The sequence below is a fragment of the Artemia franciscana genome, chromosome 10, assembly GCF_032884065.1.
Source record: "Artemia franciscana chromosome 10, ASM3288406v1, whole genome shotgun sequence".
In the NCBI taxonomy this organism is placed as follows: domain Eukaryota; kingdom Metazoa; phylum Arthropoda; class Branchiopoda; order Anostraca; family Artemiidae; genus Artemia; species Artemia franciscana.
Window position 1 is genome coordinate 6,962,924 of NC_088872.1, and position 23,574 is coordinate 6,986,497.

The 23,574-nt window shown below is 35.5% G+C and overlaps 1 protein-coding gene across 1 annotated transcript in view; it reads right to left on the minus strand.

Moving 5' to 3' along the window:
• Positions 1-352: 352 nt before the first annotated feature.
• LOC136032367 (uncharacterized) overlaps positions 353-23,574 on the minus strand; it is a 59,432-nt gene continuing 36,210 nt past the window's right edge. The window contains exons 8-10 of the mRNA XM_065712690.1: positions 20,110-20,275; positions 11,757-11,933; positions 353-5,644 (exon numbers count right to left, since the gene is read on the minus strand). Of these exons, the coding sequence (XP_065568762.1) occupies positions 5,352-5,644; positions 11,757-11,933; positions 20,110-20,275 (636 nt within the window). The 3' untranslated portion in view covers positions 353-5,351. The remainder of the gene's footprint in view (positions 5,645-11,756; positions 11,934-20,109; positions 20,276-23,574) is intronic.

The following is a 23,574-nucleotide window of genomic DNA, read 5'->3' on the forward strand; positions in this document are numbered from 1 at the left end:
ATTTTCGTCGAGCATCTTGAAAATTGAGCACTGGATTCGTATTTTCTTAATCATTTGTTCTGGGGACACTTCATGGACGGCGTACTTTCAGTTTGGAATTATGGCGAAAATGAACTTAAAGGTTTTCTAGGACATTTAAATTATTATGATAGAAACCTGAAATTCTCTCTAGAGACCGAAACAGATGGAAAATACCTTTGCTAGATGTATTGATAATACTTAGCGTGAATAAACTCGATTTTACGGTTTACAGAAAACCTACGCACAATAAGCTATCTTAACTTTAAATCTAACCATCCTCCACAGGTTAAAAGAGGCGTGGCAATATCTCTTGTGGATAGAGTACTTAATATCTGTTCAGAGCCGTATATTAAAAAAGAATTAAATTTTATTACAGACATACTTTTTGGCAACGGGTACCCAATTTCTCTCATAAATGCTGTTATTGCTCAAAGATTAACGATACATTCTTCTAAAGCCTTAAATCCCACACCAGTAAATGATTCGAATAAACCCACGAGCACGATTTACCTACCTTATATTCCGAAAATTACTTCAAAACTAAAAAAAAGTTTGTATAAAAAGAAAAAAAAACAATTTACGTGTTGTCTTTACAAGTAATTTAAGTATAATGAATCTTCTCAATTCTGGTAAGGGTAAAACCCCAGTTACTCGTCTAAAAGGGGTGTATCAAATACCATGTAGTTGTGGAAATTATTACATTGGTCGAATCCACCAAAATTTAGGAACAAGATTAGAGCAACACAAAGAAAGTATTGAAAAGGCATTAAAATCTAAAAATAGCTCCATATCTTTCGATTCAGCTTTAAGCAATCATATTTTGAAAATCCAAACCATTATGTTCTATTTGACGAAACAATTGTAGTTAGCAATGACCTAGGAATCAAACAAACTGTCTGCAAGGCAATCGAAATCAAACGAAACTTAAATAATAATACATCCCTATATAGAGACTTGGGTGAGTACTCACTCAACCGTATGTACACAAAATTAATTATAGAAAATAATCTAATTCAAAATAAAACAAAATAGGAACCATTAAAAACCAGCCCAATCCCAAAAGAACTACAAGATTGGCTGCAGAGAAGGCAAACATCGCAATAAGAAATTATTGCAATTTTTAATAAATACAGTTAGTGGAAGGAATGAACCTTTTAGCTTGTAAAATGTTAGCTTTTATCACACAGTCTTGGCTGAACTTTTCGTTAAGATGTGATGAATTCTTTTTTTGGCTAAATGGCTTTCTCTTAGTTTTGATCAGACGATTTTGAGAAATAAGGGGTGGAAAAGGAGGCCTAGCTGCCCTCCAATTTTTCGGTTACTTAAAAAGGCAACTAGAACTTTTAATTTTTAACGAACGTTTTTATTAGTAAAAAATATACGTAACTTAAGAATTAACTTACGTAACAAACTTTTATATTCTTATATTTTTGATTATATATATGAGGGAGTTTGTCCCCTCGTTAATACCTCGCTCTTCGCACTAAATCTTAAGTTTTGTCCCAATTCTTTAAGAATGACCCCTGAACCAGAAAGGCCGTAGAATAAATAGTTGAAATTACTAAAAATAATTTAGCATAAAGAGCGAAGTATTTATCTCCTCCTAAATACCTCGTTCTTTATGCTAAAGTATTTTTAGAACCCCTCATAACGTAATAATCTCTGTTCGTTTTAAGTTTTAATGCTTCTCCTTACTTTCAATTGAAAAAACTTTTTCATGTTTATATTTTCATTGTTTTGTTTTTAATAGTAATGCTAGAAAATACTGCACCCTGTTCATTGAATTTCTCTTCCCCCATGAAATATTCCTCCAAGGAAAGATCCTCCCATATAGCTCCCTCCCCTGAGCCCCACACCCAAACCACAAAAATCACCCTGAAAACGTCGGTACACTTCCCAGTAACCATTACTGTATGTAAACATTGGTCAAAGTTTGTAACTTGCAGCCCCTCCCCCAGGGACTGTGGGGGGGGGGGGGGTAAGACATCCCCAAAGACATATTTATTATGGTTTTCGACTATGCGGAACAAAATGGCTATCTCAAAATTTTGATCCGTTGACTTTGGGAAAAAAATGAGCGTGGGAGAGGGCCTAGGTACCCTTCAATTTTTTTGGTCACTTAAAAAGGGCACTAGAACTTTTCATTTCCGTTAGAATGAGCCCTCTTGTAACACTCTAGGACCACTTGGTCGATACGATGACCCTGAAAAAAAAAACCCAAATAAACACGCACCCGTGATTTGTCTTCTGGCAAAAAAAAACGAAATCCCACATTTTTGTAGATTGGACCTTGAAATTTTTTCTATAGGGTTCTCTGATACGCTGAATGCGATGGTGTGATTTTCGTTAAGATCCTATGACTTTTAGGGGTTGTTTCCCCCTATTTTCCAAAATAAGGCAAATTTTCTCAGGCTCGTAAGTTTTGATGACCTTTTTACGCATGGAAAGTTATACTTGAAATACAACTTAGCCACTTAGCATACGTGCGAAAGCCACTTTAGAATCCATCCATCCACTTAAGGATCCATTGTGTCTGCTAAGAATTTAGAGCACTTCGAATTTATTTTGAAAATAACGCTACAAATTTTATTTGAAACCAGGAAATATGGAAAGGATTCCAGATATTCCTCAATCACTACCAATCGATACAGGTAGGCTATAAGACATTGATCTCAAATCGTATAAGTCTTTAATTTTAGAAGATTAATCAGCCCATGATCTATTTTTGCTATTACATTATCAGGATATACAAATAAAAAAAATATATATATATATATATCTATCGAAGTAAATCTAGACAAATCTATTATTCAAACTTCATTTGAAATTTTCTAATTACAACACTAACAATAAACACGTACGTCATTGAAATTTCGTTGTTTTTGAATTCGATAAGATAAAAAGAAAACAACTGCCCGAAATTACAAGACAGAGTTCAAAGAAAAACCAAGGGAGTGTTTTCGGAACCCTTTGATGTAAATCATAGACTTCCCCTATTTCAAGATCGAAGTGTCATACACAAAACGAGGTTTGTAAACAGGATTGCCAACAGAAACAAAGGCCTAATTTAGACGAAGATCATAACGAAAACCTAAAAATTATTATGGTTACAACAAGAAAACAAACAGTTTCGCATACAAATCAATAAGATCCATGTAGTACATATCCCGATACCCGCCGCTCTGCACTCAACTAAGAGTGCTATGCATGGTTGGGGAAAGATCATTCATAGCTTCAACCAAGACTCCTGTTTCAACTTCGTTCAAGTAAGGATGCTAGGGCAGTTTTTAAAAATATTTCTAGTTTTAATTTTTACATTTTAATGTAAGTTTTTACATATATACATGTTTTTTATATCTACTAGTAGAAACATCTACTGAATTGAATTCCATTGTCTTGGAGAAAGAAAAATCCCTTGTGTTTCTCAGTTGTGTTCAAGGCAGTGTGGTCTTCATCGCTATTTAAATTATACGGTGGGGTAGATTGATAGGTCAAGTGTCAATAATAATTTCATGATCTAGTTATTTTTCATTCTTCATTAAATAAATTTGTATTTTGTCGATATTATTTCAATAGTTATTTGTGATTTTTTCTTTCTTTCTGCTCATCTAGTTCATTTTTGAAATGTAAGAAGGAAAAATAAATCGTAAAAATAATTAAAATAATAAATAAAAATAAATAAATGTTAAAAATGGAATTTTAAATATAAATTATTATTATTGTTGCTACAAGAGTATAAACAAACTTATCTTTAACAGCATATTTAATTTAATTAATTTTTACAGTTTCGTTCTTAAATAATGTTTCATTGTTGCAGGGTAAAAAATCATCATTTTCCAGAAGAAAAAGAAGAAATTAAAGCCAAAATGAAGAGCAAAGTATAAATAATCAACATATTGGATGGGTTTAGGCTTTACTACTACCCGTTTGTATTTACAATTCGTAAATATTTATAGCTTCATTTTGCATACGTTCTTTTTCGTGATATGCTCCCACCCAAAAAGCAGATCTTCGGGCGTTAAATAGGGCATATAAAGCAAAGAGACTCAATGTGCTACAGCACTTCTAGAATACGATATTTTTAATGGCTCAAGTATGTATTATCCCTGAAGCCCTTTAACAATTCTACAGACGACATTTGTAAACCCATATTGTGAATTTGAGATGTTTCTTCAAAAAAAAAGAACTATAATTACAGAAAAATACTCTGAAAACAAAAAGAAGAAAAAAGAGAGAAAAAAATACAAACTATAATCACAGAAGAAATACTCCACCCGCTGCCTGTTTATTATCAATAAAATTATCGCTAAAATATTCAGACGGCATTCTTAACCTTACTTCCTGAATTACACATTTTCAAAAAAAAACTTTCCAGGTAAAAACTGAGATAAAAGAAAATTAGTTTATAACCAAAATGGTGCTTAAAACGTACAGGACAGACTTAAGCAAAGAAATATTCCACCCACTCACAATATATTACCAATGAACTTTCTTGTAAATATGTAGATGGCATTGTTTAGCTTATTTCGCAAATTTAAGATATATTTCTGAATAAAAAATTTCCAGGCAAAAATATAAAGAAAGAAGATGAAAGTAGATCGAGTCCATAATCAAAATAGAGCTTGAAACCTATGGACACCTTCTAAATTTCAGTGATAAACATGGAGGATTTAGATTTCTCATCCGCAGAATGTGCACGATTGGCTATTTTGACAACCAATCAAAACCCAGGAAATGATGACGTGCCTCTTATTCGAGCTTTGAATTTCGAAATCTACGTCTCTAGTTATAGACTGTGTATAAAAAGAAAACAATATCCATGATTTCTTTTTTCTTTTCAGATTTGATTATACAAATGAAACGTGAGAATACCCTGACAGTAAACATTTGAAAGTATTGGATTAGAATAAACTACATTGGATGGCCCTATTCCAGGACCTTTGTTTATAAATTTTTGCGTATTCCACCTGCTGTCTACCCATACAAAACTTTACAATTTCAAAAGATGCCCGCCGAATCTATTTACATATTTGAAAACTATAGAGAAAGGAGCTGTTTTCAAAAATATTCTTTTTGTTATTGACAAATACTTCTCTGAGTTAAATAAGTAATTAAAAAGAACTTTTGATCATGAATTGTGCCTTTATAAATATCTTTAATTCTCGAAATGAGATTATGAACGCCACCTACATGTTAAATTATCGATGAGAAACGCAGATGTCATTTGAACCCCCAATTAAATATCTTTGAGAGAAGGATTTTTCAGGTAAAATTGAAAAAAAAAAAAAAAAAAAAAAAAAAAAAAAAAAAAAAAAAAAAAAAAAAAAAAATCAGAACAGAGTTTCAGACGTAAAAGAGGACATATTGGGCGGACTTAAGCCTGGAACTGGACTATGAACTGTCCATGCATTATCACTAAAATTCTTGGACAAATCGGTAGAGGGTTCTGTATCCCATAACTGATAGTCCGACTCGTTCAAGTCATGCTGATCTAGTGCTGCAATGTCTCGTGATAGCACCGCGTCAGCAAATGCTGGATCTGATATAATATCAAAAAAATCATTAGGTACGCTGTAGTCCATCATGTCATCCAACGAATCTCCAAGCACGTGGTCGCCAGATCCTAAAATAACAAGAAAACTAAAGTGAGCACATATATATAGACAAGACCAAGGCGTCAAATGAAGGGGGGGAAAGACAACATTTTACACGTAGATTTTTGGCCTCTCTCCTTGATTTCGAAATATACTTTTTTCTGGTATTTTTTTGGAAAAAATCCCCCCCCCATCCTAGATTTTCAGAAACATATTTTGCTCCCCCCCCCTCCCTTATTTTCATGAATTTGTGCCACTGAACACGTATAGGGAGAAATGGGAAGGGAATCTCAACGACTCCGTACTTTTTGAAGCAATTCCAATTAGCATTGACATAGGAATTAACAAATTGGCCATGAAGCAATAGAAATAAAACGTAATTCAAGTGGTAATATATGCTCAACTAGACTTGAGTGAGTACACACTCAATGCTATGTTACACAAATTTACCAATAAAAATTAATTTAATGGAACATAAAATCAAAACAACGAATTAATGGCAAAATCAGATCAAAACAATCAAATCAATGGCTAATCAGAGTGAACATGTATCCGCAAGACATACAAGGCTTGCTACCAAGGGAGCAAATATAGCAAAAAGGGTTTATTCGAAGTTTTAACGAAATCGTAGCAAAGTTTCTCATGGTCGTAGCTTTTGATAGTAACATTACATTTAATAAGTTTTATTTATTTAGAATCAGCACAAAAAGCAAATTCTTTAGATGTATTTGTTATCAAACTTCAGTTTTTAGAGTTTTGGTTACTATTAGGCTATTTTGACTATTAGACTATTTTGTACTCATTCTTACAAGCCAGTTGGGCTCATTGCTCTGGGCTATGTTTATATATTGTACTTGTGTGCTTATGTTTATGGCACTTGGTATTAACCAAGTGACATATAGCAATCGCAAATTCTGTTGGCCTGTCTGTCGGTCCCGGTTTTACTACTTTAGGCACTTCCAGGTAAGCTAGGACGATGAAATTTGGCAGGCGTATCAGGGACCGGACAAGATTAAATTAGAAATAGTCATTTTCCCGATTTGACCATCTGGGGGGGGGGGAGTGGGGGGCAGGTTAATTCGGAAAAAATGAAGTATTTTTAACTTACGAACGGATGACCGGACCTTAATGAAATTTGATATTTAGAAGGAATTCATGTCTCAGAGCTCTTATTTCAAATCCAGACCAGATCTGTTGACATTGGGGGGAGCTGGAGGGGGAAATCTTGGAAAACGCTTGGAGTGGAGGAATCGGGATGAAGCTTGGTGGATAGAATAAGCAAATGTCCTTGATACTTGATTGACGTAACCGTACTGAATTCGCTCTCTTTGGGAGAGTTGGGGGGAGGGGTTCAGTGATTTGGCGAGTTTGGTGCATCTGGACGTGCTAGGGCGATGGAAATTGGTAGGCGTGTCCTAAAGCTGCACAAATTTACTTGATAAAGTCGTTTTCCCCGATTGGACCATCTGGGGGGCTGAAGGGAGAGGAAAAAGTGGAAAAAATTAGGTATTTATAACTTGCGAGTCGGTGATCGGATTTTAATGAATTTTGATATTTAGAAGTTCCTAGTGACTGAAAGCTCTTATTTTAAATCCCGACCGGCATTAAGCCTCCGATTTTCCTTTTAAATCAATCTATTGATTCTTAAATTTTGCTAGAGCTCCTCGTCCGGCCTCGTCACAAGTGCCATATAAGCTCTTAGCTCTTGTTTTATGTACAATGTAGGCTAGCTGACAGAAAGCAACAAGTTCGGCAGTTTTTCATGTTGTGAGAGTTTGCTCGTTAATAAAGTACTATTCATACTAAGTCGCTCCCTACAGCTCATTACCACGAACTGTTTGATAAAGAAGCCATAAATATGCCATCGACATCGACAGACAAATCGCATCTCTAATGCCCTTAACTAATAGGGTTTTCTAGACGATCTGTGAGATAGAATTAGTGAAATGACATGCGTGGTTTCATTTGGCATAAAATCATATTATTGTTTTATTTTTACAGATGAAAAACATTATCAAATTTGTTATTTTCACAGCTCAACGAAACAAAACAGGTGAAAATTTATTACCACCGAAAAAATTCTATAATTTTCAGACAATCAAAATAAAAATATCAGAAGATCACAGCAATGTTTTTCATTAAATTTTTATTCTTTCCATTTTCTTGGTATTTTTTTTAACTATTCTTATACTGAAGACTTGGTTGCATAGTTCTCGTTTATCGAAACTGTACCGTCTTCTGACAGGGGGACTGTCCTTGTAATTTGTTTGGGTTTTATATATTTTGAAGTGTTAAATTTTTGTCTTAATTCGTTATAACACTTTTTATTTAATGTTGCTCCGTTTTTTTTTCATGATTGTACCGTCTTTTGTTCTGGGTATGTCACCAAGACGGACATTCAGAAGAAAGACATCTTACCAGCAAAAGTGAAAACGTTTTTAAAGAAACTGTAATATAATTTTTCTTATTTGTATTTTTTACAAACAAGTCAGAAAAGACTTTTCTGCGTCCAGAAAAGAGCAACAAGGATTATACTCCGAAACCGTGGCATACCCTATGATCAAGCCCTCGCTAAATTAAATTTATCTCCACTTAAAGTCCGGCTTGAACACCTTATTCACCAATTTGGAAAATTCGTCCTAGCCAATAAGAGCCACCGATCACTACTACCCGAACCAGCCCCTCCCAATAGCCGAACTCGGTTACAAAATTAACTTGTACCCCCTAAAGTACGAACCAATCGATACGCCAACTCATTTGTGCCTTTCTTCACATCAGTTTTTAATGCTGAGTTGTAGTGTGTGATTTTTGTTTAAATGTATGATTTTTGTAAAAAAAAACTGAATTTAGCTATGCTACGATAGTTTTTAAATATACCGATCTCTCTCTCTCTCTCTCTCTGTCTCTCTCTCTCTAAATAAATGGATGTGTAAATAAGAAAGAAATAATTAGATTATATTAAATTATATTAGACAGTCGCTGAGCAAGGGGTATTAAAATAGTTTTCCTTTCCGAACGTATAAAACATGCACTGAAACGACAGTTTATGAAACTAAAATGCCTAAAACAATGGATGAACAATGGACGCTAATGCCTAAAACAATGGATGAACAATGGACGCTAATGCCTAAAACAATGGATGAACAATGGACGCTAATGCCTAAAACAATGGATGAACAATGGACGCTAATGCCTAAAACAATGGATGAACAATGGACGCTAATGCCTAAAACAATGGATGAACAATGGACGCTAATGCCTAAAACAATGGATGAACAATGGACGCTAATGCCTAAAACAATGGATGAACAATGGACGCTAATGCCTAAAACAATGGATGAACAATGGACGCTAATGCCTAAAACAATGGATGAACAATGGACGCTAATGCCTAAAACAATGGATGATCTTATCTACACACAAACAAGCCATAAATATGCTCCTGGAATTGCAGCAATTGCAGCCAGGGTCCTATCCAGCATTTTTTCGGAGGGGGGGGGAGAGATACAAAAGGTTTTTTTTCAAGGAAGAGGGAGGAGGTACACAAGTTTTTTTTTGGGGGGGGGTATACAAAAACAAAACGCATCAAAAATTTGTTTTTATTTATTTCTACTATGTTTTTACGAGTCGGACAAATATTTCGGGGGAGGGGTTCAAACCCTTAATCCTCCCCATGGATATGGCCTTGTTTGCAGAAAACAACCCATAAATATGCTCCTGCAATTGCAATTGATTAAATCCATTTACTTACCTACACAGCTGTAGCAGGGGTGCAGACCTAACAGTTCGTGTTAACGAAATGTAGTAAGGAGCGACCCGGCTCAATAGTAACCAAAACTCTAAAAAACGGAATTTTCATACCAATAGTTACATAAAAAGAATCGCATTTTAATGCTGATTTTAAATATATATAAGTTTCATCAAGTTTAGTCTTACCCATCAAAAGTTATGAGCCTGAGAAAATTTACCCTATTTTAGAAAATAGGAGGAAACACATCCAAAAAGTCATAGAATCTTAACGATAATCACACCACAAGATTCAGCGTATCAGAGAACCCTACTATACAATTTCCAAGCTCGTATCTACTAAAATGTGGGATTTTGTAGTTTTTGCCAGAAGACAAATCACGGATGCGTGTTTATTTGTTTTTTTTGTGTTTTTTTTTTCAGGGGTGATCGTATCCACCCAGTGGTCCTAGAATTTTGCAAGAGGGCTCATTCGAAAGGAAATGAAAAGTTCTAGTGCCCTTTTCAAGTGACCAAAAATTGGAGGACACCTAGCCCCCCTCCCACGCTCATTTTTTCCCAAAGTCGTCGGATCAAGATTCTGAGATTGCCATTTTATTCAGCACAGTCGAAAAACCTTATAACTATGTCCTTAGGAACGACTTACTCCCCCACAGTCCCCGTGGGAGGGGCTGCAAGTTACAAACTTTGACCAGTGTTTGCGTATAGTAATGGTTATTGGGAAGTGTACAGACGGTTTCAGGGGGATTTTCTGGTTGGGAGGAAGGGTTGAGAAGAGGGGGTTATGTGGGGGAAAGTTTCCATGGAGGAATTTGTCATGGGAAAAGAAGATTTCCATGAAGGGGGCGCAACATTTTCTAGCATTATTAAAAAAAAAACAAAGAAAAATTAAATATGAAAAAGTCTTTTCAACTGAAAGTAAGGATTAGCATTAAAACTTAAAACGAACAGAAAATATTGCGCATATAAGGGGTTCACCTCCTCCTAATACCTCACTCTTTACGCTAAACTATTTTTAGCAATTTCAACTATTTATTCTATGGCCTTTGTGATTCAGGGGACAAAATTTAAGCTTTAGTGTAAAGAGCGAGGTATTGACGAGTGGGCGAACCCTCTCATATAAGTAATAAAAACATACGAATATAGAAATTTGTTACGTAAGCTAATTTGTAAGTTACGTATATCTTTTACTAATGAAAACGTTCGTAAAAAACTAAAAGTTCTAGTTGCCTTTTTAAGTACCCAAAAAATTGGAGGGCAGCTGGGCCTCCTCCCCCTTCATTTTTTCTCAAAATCATTCGATCAAAACTATGGGAAAGCCATGTAGTCAAATAAATAAATATACAAATTTCGCTTTAATTATTCATCTGCGGAGAGCCGAAATCAAACCATGGATTAACTAAAAAACGTTCAGAAATTAAATAAAAAAAAAGCTTTTTTTTAAACTGAAAGTAAGGAGCGACATTAAAACCTAAAACGAGCAGAAATTACCCCGTATATGAAAGGGGCTGTTCCTTCTTCAACGCCCTGCTCCTTACGCTAAAGTTTTTACTGTTTTAAAAAGTGGAGTTGAGAGAAAGAGTCAAACTTTAACGCAAAGAGCAAGGCCTTGAAGAGGGAACAGCCCCTTTCATATACGGGGTAATTTCTGCTCGTTTACATGTCGCTCCTTACTTTCAGTTAAAAAAAAACTTGCTTTTTTTATTTAATATCCCCAAAGTCGACATTTGAAAAAATGAAAATTTATTCACAGAAAATCTGTTCTTAGCAGTTCAGGCAAATTATTTCGTTTGCAGCTTTAGTGGTACCCCAGTAAAAATAGTTCCAAATTCCCAGTAGACAATTGCCAGAGACATCAAAACTTGCAATCTATCTTCTTTATAATGTTCTAAGATGGTTTTTAATCAATAAAATCAAACAATTAATTTTACCCTCAATGTGAAATTAATCAATGAATTTTAATTTAATCTTATAAAATTATTAAGAATTATCATACCCTCAAGTCAACAGATACAATGACAATGGCAGTAATTTATTCTCAAATGTTGACTCGACATATCAAAAATTGCTTGAAATACTTCAGTTGGGAAAGCATCAGCCAAGTCATCATCATCGATATATAGGCTTAGAAAGATTATTTTAAACGCTCCTCCTCCTCCTAACTCAATTTGAATTACAAACGTTAAAAACACATTTTTTTTTTACTGTTGGTAAGATACACCTTTAACATAAAAAATTGCTTGAGAAACTTCAGCCGGGAAAGCGACAGCTGAGTCCTTATTAACGATATCTAGACTTAAATTCTTTTTTTTACACGCTCCTGCCCCTCCGCCTCCTCAATATATTCGAAGTATAAACGATAAAAATGTATTTTTTAACGTTGGTTAGACATACCTTTAACATCAAAAATTCCTTGAAACGCTTCAGCCGGGAAAGCATCGGCCAAGTCGTCATCATCGATATCTAGGCTTTCTACTAGGCTGTCAGAACCAACAGCAATCGCTTCATCGTCAGCTAGAGGACTGTCAGTCTGATGGCTTTCCTGTTTTTGCGCAAGACCTTGTTCTCTGCCTAAATTTAGAAGGATTTATTAAATTGAGATAAAAGGTTTGCGGAATTTATTTTCAAGATAAAGGGGTGCTTTAACTTTTGAAACATTCCTGAATTTGAAGCATCATTCCGGATTCTGAAACAAAATCCTGATGAAGCAGCAGGATTCATTGATGGGCTTATTTTAAAATACTTATGAAGATGTTGAATATAGTAAAAAAAATAAATAAAAATATTTAAATATTATATTTAAAATACTAGGCTTACATGCAAGAATGCGCCTAACCACTTATTGTAGCAGTAAAATCAGCAACCTAATAAAGAGTGAGCCACAACACAGAGTAAGCGAGTTTAAAAATGGGTTTAAAAAAAACTGTCTGATGAGAAAAGTTTTTCATTTAAAGGTGATTCGGGAATGATAACTATTAGATATGTTTATCTTGATATTTAACAATTATCGCGTAAACTATTTTCGACAATTTAGAGAACTACTTCGATACTCCTAAAAAATGGCGAAGGATCGAAATGCCAAATGCACCTCACAATTGTCAAATACCTTAAACTAGAGGTTTCGAATCCCCTATAGTGTACGAAATACACAGTAAAAATGGCGAAGGATCGAAATGCCAAATGCACCTCACAATTGTCAAATACCTTAAACTAGAGGTTTCGAGTCCCCTATAGTGTACGAAATACAACGTAAAAATGGCGAAGGTTCGAAATGCCAAATGCACCTAACAATTGTCAAATACCTTAAACTAGAGGTTTCGAGTCCCCTATAGTGTACGAAATACAACATAAAAAATGGCGAAGGATCGAAATGCCAAATGCACCTAACAATTGTCAAATACCTTAAACTAGAGGTTTCGAGTCCCCTATAGTGTACGAAATACAACATAATATGTAGCTGAGTTATACGCAAAGAACCTGTTGATAAGGCTGTATGTTTTAGATTGCCCACTTCGAAGGAATTTACAAAATAAGCAACAGGAATTTGCATTAAGACATTGAAAAAGAAAACGATGAACTATTAAATTTTAAAATTAGAAGCTAACGTTATTTGAAGGGCCTTTTTTTTATCTTGTTCGTTTCCTTTCTTTTTTTGGTAAGAAATTTGCAATTTTAATACATATTTGGTCTTATGGAAGGAGAAAGGGGAAAATGATTTTGTTGAAGAAACTCTGGTAAAAATAATGTTTATTTTGCTGTATTCACTAGCAAAAGTTGAAAATGCCTTGAATACGTTAAAACTATTGTAGAGAATATTTTGGTATTTGGTTCAAGTCACTACATGTCACATATCTATATTACGAGCCCCCCCCCCCCCTCTCCCACAATACTACAAAATTATGTGTCCTATCATAAACATAGTTTTTGGGGTGTCTTCAAATATATTATATTATTCTACCAATAAGCTTCCTTGGCAAGTTGCCAAGCTTTCTGTGGCAAGTCACAGCTACAAGGTTTACGTGTCCTTCGGGGAACATGATCTGGTGATATACTATTTACACAATGCTATATTTTAGAACGTTTTATATGTACAAACCATGCTGAGAATGGGCACTCAAAGATATTATTCTTGGAAAGACTCTGCTGCATGAATTATTTCAAACATTATTCGAAAATTGCCAAATGTCAAATAAAACAGTGATAATAAAAGAGTTAAAGAGGGATGTGCATAATCTGAGAATGTGCGCATCTCCCTTTAACTGCCCATCCCTCTCCATTCCAGTCCAGGCTTTCATCCTAATATCCAATTATTTAGCGAAATTACAACTCTCTTCTACATAACAACAAGATTCCAACTAAACATGTCAAATAAAACATGATGCTAAAAGTGATAAAGTAACAGGAAATGACACGAGGTTTGGCAGAAAAGTAATGACTGATTTTTTACTCAGCAAACATTTTTTCAAAAGTCAACATTAACGTTGTTCCCTTCAAAGTAGTTCCCTTGGGCAATTACACTCCAATTAAGACGCTGTTCCCACTGTTCGTAGCCATGCTGGAAGTCTCCAGTCATTATGGTCTTCAGCATTTCTTTTTGTAGTTTTTTTGGATGATTTCAAAAGCCTCGAAATGAGTCTTTGACCGGTTTCAGTCCAGGAAAAAGTAAGAATTCACAGGGACTGAGAACAGGGGAATAAGGGGGATAGGGAACCACGAGAATGCCTTTTGAGGTCAACACTTCTGTTACAGAGACGTCAATGAGACATGGGGCGTTGTCAAAACGGTGCAACCATTTCTCTGCAATGTCAGGTCTCCCGCGAATTGCCCGTTTTATGAGCCTTCCAAGGACGGATTTATAAAACGACATATCTGTTGAAACTGAATTGTTCGTTCAATATTTGCAATGTTAAACGACGTTTTCATCTCATAAGAGTTTTCACATGCTCCAAGTTTTCGTTGAATCTCAAAGTTGAAGGCTTGCCTGAACGTTATTCATTTTCAAAATTTTCTCTACCTTCCAAAAATACTTTGTGCCAGCGAAAAATTTAAGCTGAGGATAAAGAATGCTCCCCATAGGCCTGTTTTAATTTTCAAACGTCACACTTGCTGAGTCTCCGAGCCAAAATTCACATAATTAACAGACGGAGTTGAAACTCGGACTAAGTTATTAGAAGATTTTAATACATAAACTCCGTTAAGTATGACAGCAGAAGGTTGAAGGTTAGCTTGCAGCATCGCCAGACTCATTACTTTTCTGCCATACCTCGTATATAAACGAATGAAAACTTTGCGACAAGTTGAAAGTGAAGTTATTTTCTTTTGCACAGAAACAAGTTAAAGAAGTACAAAATAGATTAAAAAATATTTAGGCCTCAGGTGCTGATAGTGTGGTAATTGAAGTTTGGTGGTTATGAAGTTAAAGATAAACTACTGAAGATAATGATTTCGGATGCTTTTATTAATTCCCGTTTAAGTTTCTAACAGGGACATATCTTCTTTTGTACGTATTTCGGATGCTTTTATTAAAAAGCATGTATTTCAAAAGCATTCACTGAAGAAAATTTTGGTTTGCGCGCCTCTATCCCCTGGTCAGGAATTTAAAGCGCCCAAATCCATAAGTGTTCAGTTTATATTTCTCTGAAAAGCCCTGATTAACCGTGATCACTTGGGAATAACTCCACTGATTTGTGGTATTTTCACTTTTTAGTTTACGATGACTTATATTAAATAGCTACGATACTGCATGTCCATAAAACGCGTAAAGCTTCAGTAGTTAAAGATAAACTACTGAAGATAATGAATACAATTTTTCAAAAAGGGGAAGCACCTAACAGTTTTTAAAAAACCCTAACTAATTTTCGCATAAGAAATGTGATAAAAGAAAGTGTGGTAATTATAAAAACATTGGCCTGGTCTCTGTAGGAAGCAAATTACTTAGTATGATGACACTTTTTACACTTTAGGTGCTTTAGATAGAAAGCGTAGTAAGCGTGTGTAGATAATAGTGTGTGCGGATATTAAGAGAAGAATGTTGTGAGAAGGGGAGAAAATGTGTCCATCAATTCTTTACTATTAGATTAGTAATTGAGAAGTGCTTGAGTCATCAGGCCTCTTTAATCCTCGGTTTAATAACTTGTGAACAAGCATTTGATTCAGCCGGTAGATGAGCTTTAGTGAAGGTCTCTTAATTGTAAACCAGATAAATGCATTTAAGTGATTAGTACTGTGTACGGGAAAAAACACTGGTGTGGGAAGGCAGAAATAAGGTTATTTGAATCAGGAGTTAAGCAAGGTTGCGTTCTATCCCCATTTATACAAATCGTTTAGATGGACTTTGCTCTAAGAAACAAAGCAAAGGTATTGGTGAATACATGGAATCAAATGGGAACGTGAAACTTCCTTACACTTAGATAATGCTGAGAATTTGAGAGTTGTAGGTGAAAATTTCAGTGGAACAAATTTTTCTTAAGATTTAAAAGTTCAGGGTGTGAGAATAGGTTTGAAAATTAATATCAAGAAGCCTGCTTTCTTGAAATAGGAATAAAAAAAGGTGAAGAGGTTATGGTAACGAGATTATGGTTAACGAGATTATGGTTAATAATTATGGTCTGAAAATTAATATCAAGAAGCCTGCTTTCTTGAAATAGGAATAAAAAAAGGTGAAGAGGTTATGGTAACGAGATTATGGTTAACGAGATTATGTTAATAATTATGGTCTGAAAATTAATATCAAGAAGCCTGCTTTCTTGAAATAGGAATAAAAAAAGGTGAAGAGGTTATGGTAACGAGATTATGGTAACGAGATTATGGTTAACGAGATTATGGTTAATAATTATGGTCTGAAAATTAATATCAAGAAGCCTACTTTCTTGGAATAGGAATAAATAAAGGTGAAGAGGTTATGTATGGTAACGAGAACACCGATCGAGTAAATAGCTTCATTTACCAAGGGAGTATTACTAATAAAGAGGGTGGATGCAATGAAGATGTTCAAACTAGAATAGCCAAGAGTTAGGGATGTTTTTTTTCACAGTTGAAAACAGTTTAGAGGGATAGGAAGACAAGCCTGTGAACCAAGAATAGAATATTGGAAGGTACAGTGAGGACAGTTGCCAAGTACGCCTCTGAAACGTGAGAACTTTGAAAGACAGGGAAGATTTTAATATATGTTTTCTAGAGAAATTGTCTACGGATTCTTTTCCTTACCCGTCTGACTGACCGTACTTCAAACAGAAAGCTGTACGAAAAAACGTGGATCTATCCTGCATATTTGGACTATAATGAAGGAAAGATTGAGGTGTCTAGGACACGTTCTGCGGATGAAGGATGACGGATTGCGTCCTTTTTGGCCAACCACATAGCGCCAAATGAAAAGCGGGCCATTCCTGAACGGGGTGAGAGGTCATAGAGAAAGATTTCAAGGAAATTAGAACTTTTTGGGAGGGTGTAACTAGGGAGATTTTGGATAGATAGGGATGACTTTTCGTGCAGCAACGAGTTACGCGACAAGTAGTACTAGTAAAATAGAACACACTCTTCACTATTGCAGCATCGCGAAAAATAGTAGTTTGATGCTTAGGCCTTTAGGCGGAATTTGTGCTGAAATTTCAGTTTCAATTACTTTCATTGTTTTCAGCTTTGTGCATTTTTAATATTCTTTTTCTTTTTTCGATTCATACTATCTTAAAATATATACGCCAAGATGGCTTACCCTCAACCAGAGGCTCCCACTCGTATTGTAAAAGGTACCCAGTTTGATATGTTGAGCCTAAATGAAATTCCTACTATTTCTCTCATTAAATGAGAGATCAATTAAATGAGAGTTGAAGGTAAAGACCGTTGCAGCATAAATTTAACTGATTTTACAGTAGACTTTCCCTACTGATCTTTCAGTAGACAAAGAAACCTTTCTAAGTTGAAGGGAGCATTCCTTTCTTGTAATACTGAAGTCATAGACAACGCTATAGCGTTGCCTATATTAAAGGCCATAAGGCTTTAGTGATTTACTATTATTTATTTATATATTTCTTTTCCAGAGGCATTTCATATGGAAGGGATAGTCGTATAAACTTCGAAGGGGGCTCATTTGATTGGAAATCGGAAGTTTTAGAGCCCCTTTTAAGAGTCAAAAGTGACCGGCGGGTAACCAGCCCCCCCCCCTCACACCTTTTTCCCAAATGCACCCAATAATTTTTTTTAGACTACCATTTTTTCAAAATAATCCAAAGATAAAATAACAAAACTCCATGGTCAACACAACCCCCCAGAGCCCAGGGGCAAGTGAAAATTTTGGGGACAAGATGGCCCCCCAGAGCCCGGAAGAACCGTTGTAATTTATGCCCCGCGGCAAGTAAGGTTATCATGGAAGAGATGGTCGTGAAAACTTCGGAGGAGGCTTAAATGATTAAAAATTGAAAGTTCTAATTCCCTTTTTAAGAGTCATAAGTGATCAGAGAGCAACTAGCCCCCCTCCCCCAAATGCATCCGATCAAATTTTTGAGATAGCCGTTTTGTTCAAAACAGACAAAAGATCATATAACAAAAACTCCAAGGTTTACATGGTCCCCCAGAATCCGAGGACACATTAAGATTTTCATGGAAGGGATGGTCGCATAAACTTCGGAGGTGGTTCATTTAATCGGAAATTGAAAGTTCTAGTTCCTTTTTAAAGAGTCAAAAGTGATCGAAGGGCAACTAACCCCCCCCCCCCCCCACACTCTTTTACCTAAATGCATTGGATCGAATTTTAGGAACTCATTTTGTTCAAAATAGGCAAAAGATCATATAACAAAACTCCAGGTTTTACACAGCCCCCCCCCCATAACCCATGGATTTATAGAAATTTTCATGGAAGGAATGGTCGTATAAACTTCGGAGGGAGCTCATTCGATTGGAAATTCAAAGTTCTAGTTCCCCTTTTTAAGAGTCAAAAGATCCCAGAGGACAACTAGCCCCCTTCCCTGCCCTCTTTTTTCCAAATGCATCCAATAATTTTTTTTTTAGATAGCCATTTTGTTCAAAACAGGTAAAAAACTCTAAGGTTGATGCAACTCCACAGAGCCCGGGAACAAATGCTGTAAGATATGTCCCAGGGGCATATAAGATTTTTAATAGGTCTTTTCAAAAATAGTTCAAAGATCATATAATTCCGCCCCCCCCCCCTACTAAAAAAAACAACTTCTTATGAACGCTATTTTATTCCAAAAATTGAGGAAGCTAACCCACAGCCCCCCTGAATGGCCGGACCCCCCTCCCCCAAAAAAAAATGTTAATGATTTTTTATTCCAAAAACTACGGGAACAGATCCTGGCCCTCCATGGCCCGAACACTCCCTTCAAAAAAGCAACTTGTTAACGATATTGTATCCCAAAATTTATGGGAGCTGACCCCTTGCCCTCCATGGCCCAATACCCCTCACCCCGAAGAAAACTTATTAAATGCTATCTTATTCCAAAACTGGAGCTGACCCTTGGCCCTCCGTCCATGGCCCCTCCAAAATCACAATTCTTTATTGCAAAAATCATGGGGAGGTGACCCCTTTCCCCCCCAAAAAAAACAACTTAGTAATGATACTTTTTCTACAAAAACCATGCCCTGATCCCCCCCACAAAAACAAAATACGAACGATATTTTCTTATAAAAGTCATAGGAGCTGACCGCTTGCCTTCCCTCCATGGTCTGACCATTTCTCCCAAAAATAATTGACGATATTTTATTCCAAAAACAATGGGAGCTGACCACTGGTCCTGTCTCCAGGACCCTACCCCCCACCCCCCCCCCCCCAAAAAAAAACAATTAATTTCTGTGTTTTTTATTTTGCAGTAAGTACAAAAGAAATTTATTATAATATAATTCATGATCAGAAAAGCGCCAGTGAAACAGTAGGTTTCAGACTTTGACAGTTAGGGAAGGATGTAGTACCCAAACTCTTGTTTGTAGTGATTTTTGTTCATTTTAAGCTTGATTTTCATGCTCAATTTAAATTTTACTAGTTTTTAGGTTTATTTATTCATTTATATTAGTACCTGCTGTATGTTCTTTTGCTATGACTGTTCATTTTTTTTTCTGTTTGTTTTGGGTTTCATTTATTCTTTAATAGTAATTTCTGGTCGCTTTGAGTTTGAATTATTGTAGGTTTTTATTTCTTGTGATCGTAAATTAAATATCGTCTTTACTTTCCTTTGAAAGACTTCTCTTTGGGAATTATTTTTTTAATTAATAATAACAGTCAACGTGAGTACCTCTTGTGGTTAATGAGATGAATAATTACAAAAGGAAGAAGTTTGTCTTTTATACTAGAAATTTGTCTCTGCGGTACCATCTCAACCTTTCTCTAGTTACAGTTTGAGAAAGTGGGACAAAACCACAAATTTCATACAGTTTGTTGTTTACATGTGTTCAGTCATACAGGGACCAAAACCATCCATAACCAACTCCTCTCAAAAACATTTTGTATCAAAAACATTTTGTATCAAAAACAAAAACACGCCTCTCAGATGGGGCAGGACGCTTATGACGAAAAACAGCCAGTTTCACCTTTTAATAAGATGAATGGCGTTGTGTAAAATCTAAAGGAACTTACTTGAAAGAGATACAAACAAGACTTACCAATATTTCTTACGATCGGCCTATCAGAATTGGTAGGGCGCTTATGACGAGAAACAGCCAGTTTTAACTTTTAATAACATCAATGGCGTTGTGTAAAATCTAAAGGTATTTACTTGAAAGAGATACAAACGCGACTTACCAATATCTTTTACGATCGGCCTATCAGAATTGGAAGGGCGCTTATGACGAGAAACGGCCAGTTTCACCTTTTTCAATCGGTGATTCGCATGGACTGTAGATTCAGCCATAGACCGTCCACGTTTCTTCCATCTTTGACGAGGCACACGTCGGGATAACGACTTACCCTTAAGAAAATAAACGACGGTTTATCAGGGAATTAAAAACTTGGAATTGAAGTATTGTAAGTTTTAAATGTTCAAGATTTTCCCTTATACAAATAAATTTATTAAACAGGGAACACTACATTTTATACTTTATAAAAATAGATAGGATCCATCTTAAAATGATTTTTTCCTAATGAGAAACTTAGATTGAAGACGAAAGGAAAAATCAAGAAAGGGTGACATAAATTATATCCCCTATAAGGAAATATTCTCTGATCCCTGGCCCAAAAGCCTCAGACCTGTGTATGTCGACGATCATGTTTAATGATTGTTTTGTATCATTTTAGCTTGTAGTTATATTTTGTTGCATCCCTCTACAGACTCGAGTCTTCAGCCCTCGCCAATGAGTATGACTCTCTATGACTATCTTAGTTCCATGACTATCTACCTTAGTTCTTCTGCCCTAGAAATGACCCATGGACGGATAATAGATAGACTTATCTATTTACAAATGAACTAACATAATTTTTTATACAATCCTAACAAGGGGTTAATGCCAGATTTGCCTATCGCTCAATCAGACTATATGTCTTGGCTTTTTCTACAATTAGCCATGGCTTGATGCCCCTACTATTCGATTTTGGTTCAAAATCAACGGAAATCACTTGCTTCTGTTGACAGCTCGTGTCTTTGACCCTAAGATACTTTCTATCGTTACGACATATTACTAGTTTGTTTTTTTAGAAATCTTGTGGTGTCCAAGATTATTCAGCATAAAAGCCACATTTCTAGTTTCCACACTTTAGCTTCAAAAAGCTTAGATAGGTAAATAAACAAATGCGCCTATAGATGAATAAGACTATTTGTAAAACGTATATTTAAAATCTGAAATGTTTGAGGGAAAGGAGAGGGAAGTATATTTACGTCTCTTATTCCTGTGTAATTTCTTCCTCCTTCCCCTGCCTCTTAGCATCCGAGAAACTTAACGACATGCTAAAAGACCTCAAACTACTGCATTGCAATCACTAGGGTAATTTAATTATTAGCTCATTTTATGCTTGTGACTTTTTGTGATGAACTAGTAAGTTTTTTATGCAGTAGTTATTACAGAATTGAGGTAATTACACTCTTCTCTTTAACGGAGCATTGCAATTCAAGTCCTGGTGTAGTAACGGGGAGGACTGTTCTGAAGAGAATTCTTATAGTCGTTTTTTTCTAATCTTTAGTCTACATTCTAAGACAATACATACTAAAAAAAAAGTGAAATAAAAACGAAGATACATCCATGCTAAGAAAGAACGATTGCTAAGAATGTGCTAAGGAAAGAACGATTTTCTTGCTGTTCCAGATGGTAAAGGTAAAGGATACGGCATTAGACTTTACATTCCATACCGGCGGTGCTGATCTCCGTTTCTTGGCCCTTCAGCCAGGAAGTGCAATGGGGGGTTGGGGGCCAGCCATCCTGTGCTTTCGCGCACCCTTCCTATTTACCTTCCCCAGATTTCTCCTGGTACCCATTTAGAGCTGGGTCGACTCTGGCTAAGCTTACAGAGTCTCGCCACTGACCCCCGTCCCAAACTGAAGAATTGGTTACACCGGGATTCGAACCCGCGTCCTCTCAGACACGGGATCTCGAATCCAGCGCACCAACCCACTCGGCCAGGACGGCTTTGAGATGAAGTACTGTTAATCTTCAATTAAAGGCTTCCGACAATGGTAATTTCAATCATATATTTTTTATTTGATTTTGAATTTATTCCTTAGGTGTTTAGACTCTTTTTAAAAATATTAATTTTTTTGGAGGAGGGACAAGTTGAAGAAATTACAAAAAAACAAGTGAATTACAGGGAAATACTTCAAGTTTTGGGAATAGCCAATAGAAATTTGGATATTCAAGGGGAGGAGGCATAGTCCATAACCTCTTCTCCCTTTGATTTGTACATAATAAATCCTTAATAATGAATAGAAATATTTAGAGATCCAAAAAGGACAATTTCCCAAAGGGTCCAACGGTGGTGTAACCTATTTTTAGCAGTCATTCCTCATTGCAATAGATTTAGAATATCGGAAGATGGCTCATTTGAATTGGAATTAAAATATTTTGTGCTTTTTAAGTATCAAATTATAAATCTCACGCTCCTAGCTTCAATGTTTAGCAGCAAATTTTCTGGAAGGATAGATAGACATATCAACACACAATTAACTTTATATAGTATAGCCTAGACAAATTTAAATATTAATGCATGTTCCTAAAACTGAGTATATTTAATGCACAATATATTTGTAATTCAACTCTATTAATATTCAATTAATTTAACTAGATTAATAACTAATAATAGTTATTCAAATACATAAATTAATTAGCTATATTGACATCCATAAATGTATTTGATAAATCTATCCTATAGAACACAGACGTAACCTAATCAAAAAAAAAAAAAAAAAAAAAAAAAAAAAAAAAAAAAACAAATCGTAATTTTTAAAACACAAATAGTGGACTTTGATGACTTTAGGGACCCCGAAAACCAACAGATAAAATTTGAATGATATAGGGTTTCTCGCCCTCATTTGGAAAATTATGTAAAATTAAACCATGCCATTTACATTATCTCCACCGCAGCAAGGTTGGGCGACAAGCTTGCTACTTGTCCCTGTAAAAAATGACCCAGCAATTGAAATATCGATTTAGAGCCCTATGCACCAGCAATGGCTCTGTATGATCTTGAAAATTATTCTTTATCCTTCATCATTATCCTTTATTTATTTTACATTAGTGTTACTTTAGTTGCCCCGTGTTAGTTAATTTGATTGTCCTATGTTTAGTTAATTTAGTTGCCTTGTGTTTAGTTACCCTTTTTTTATTTTATATTAATGTTGATTAGTTGCCCAGTGTTCAGTAACCCCCCCCCCTTTTTTTTAATTTTAGATTAGTGTTAATTTAGTTGCCCTGTAAGTTTGCCAAAAAAAATTTGTCATTTTTTTGTTAATCAATTTTTCGACCCTTTCCAAGTCTTATGTTTTTTCTGTTATCTGACAACGTCTTAATCCTTTTATACTCCACTGCAAATAGTAACATCATTCTTGACGCTGGTTTTATCAAAGTTTCATTTCAGTTGCTCCCCCCCCCCCGGAAGTTGACGCCATCGACGTCACTAGGTAAAGGGAATCTAGTCAGACATGTATGTGGACTTTACTTGATAAGATATAAAACCACACCTTCCTCACCTTTCTAGCCAATAGCAACTCTTAACCTGCAACCGGTGATCAGAGGCTGGTTTTATCAAAATTTCATTCATTTTCATTCCATATTTTCTGCGTTT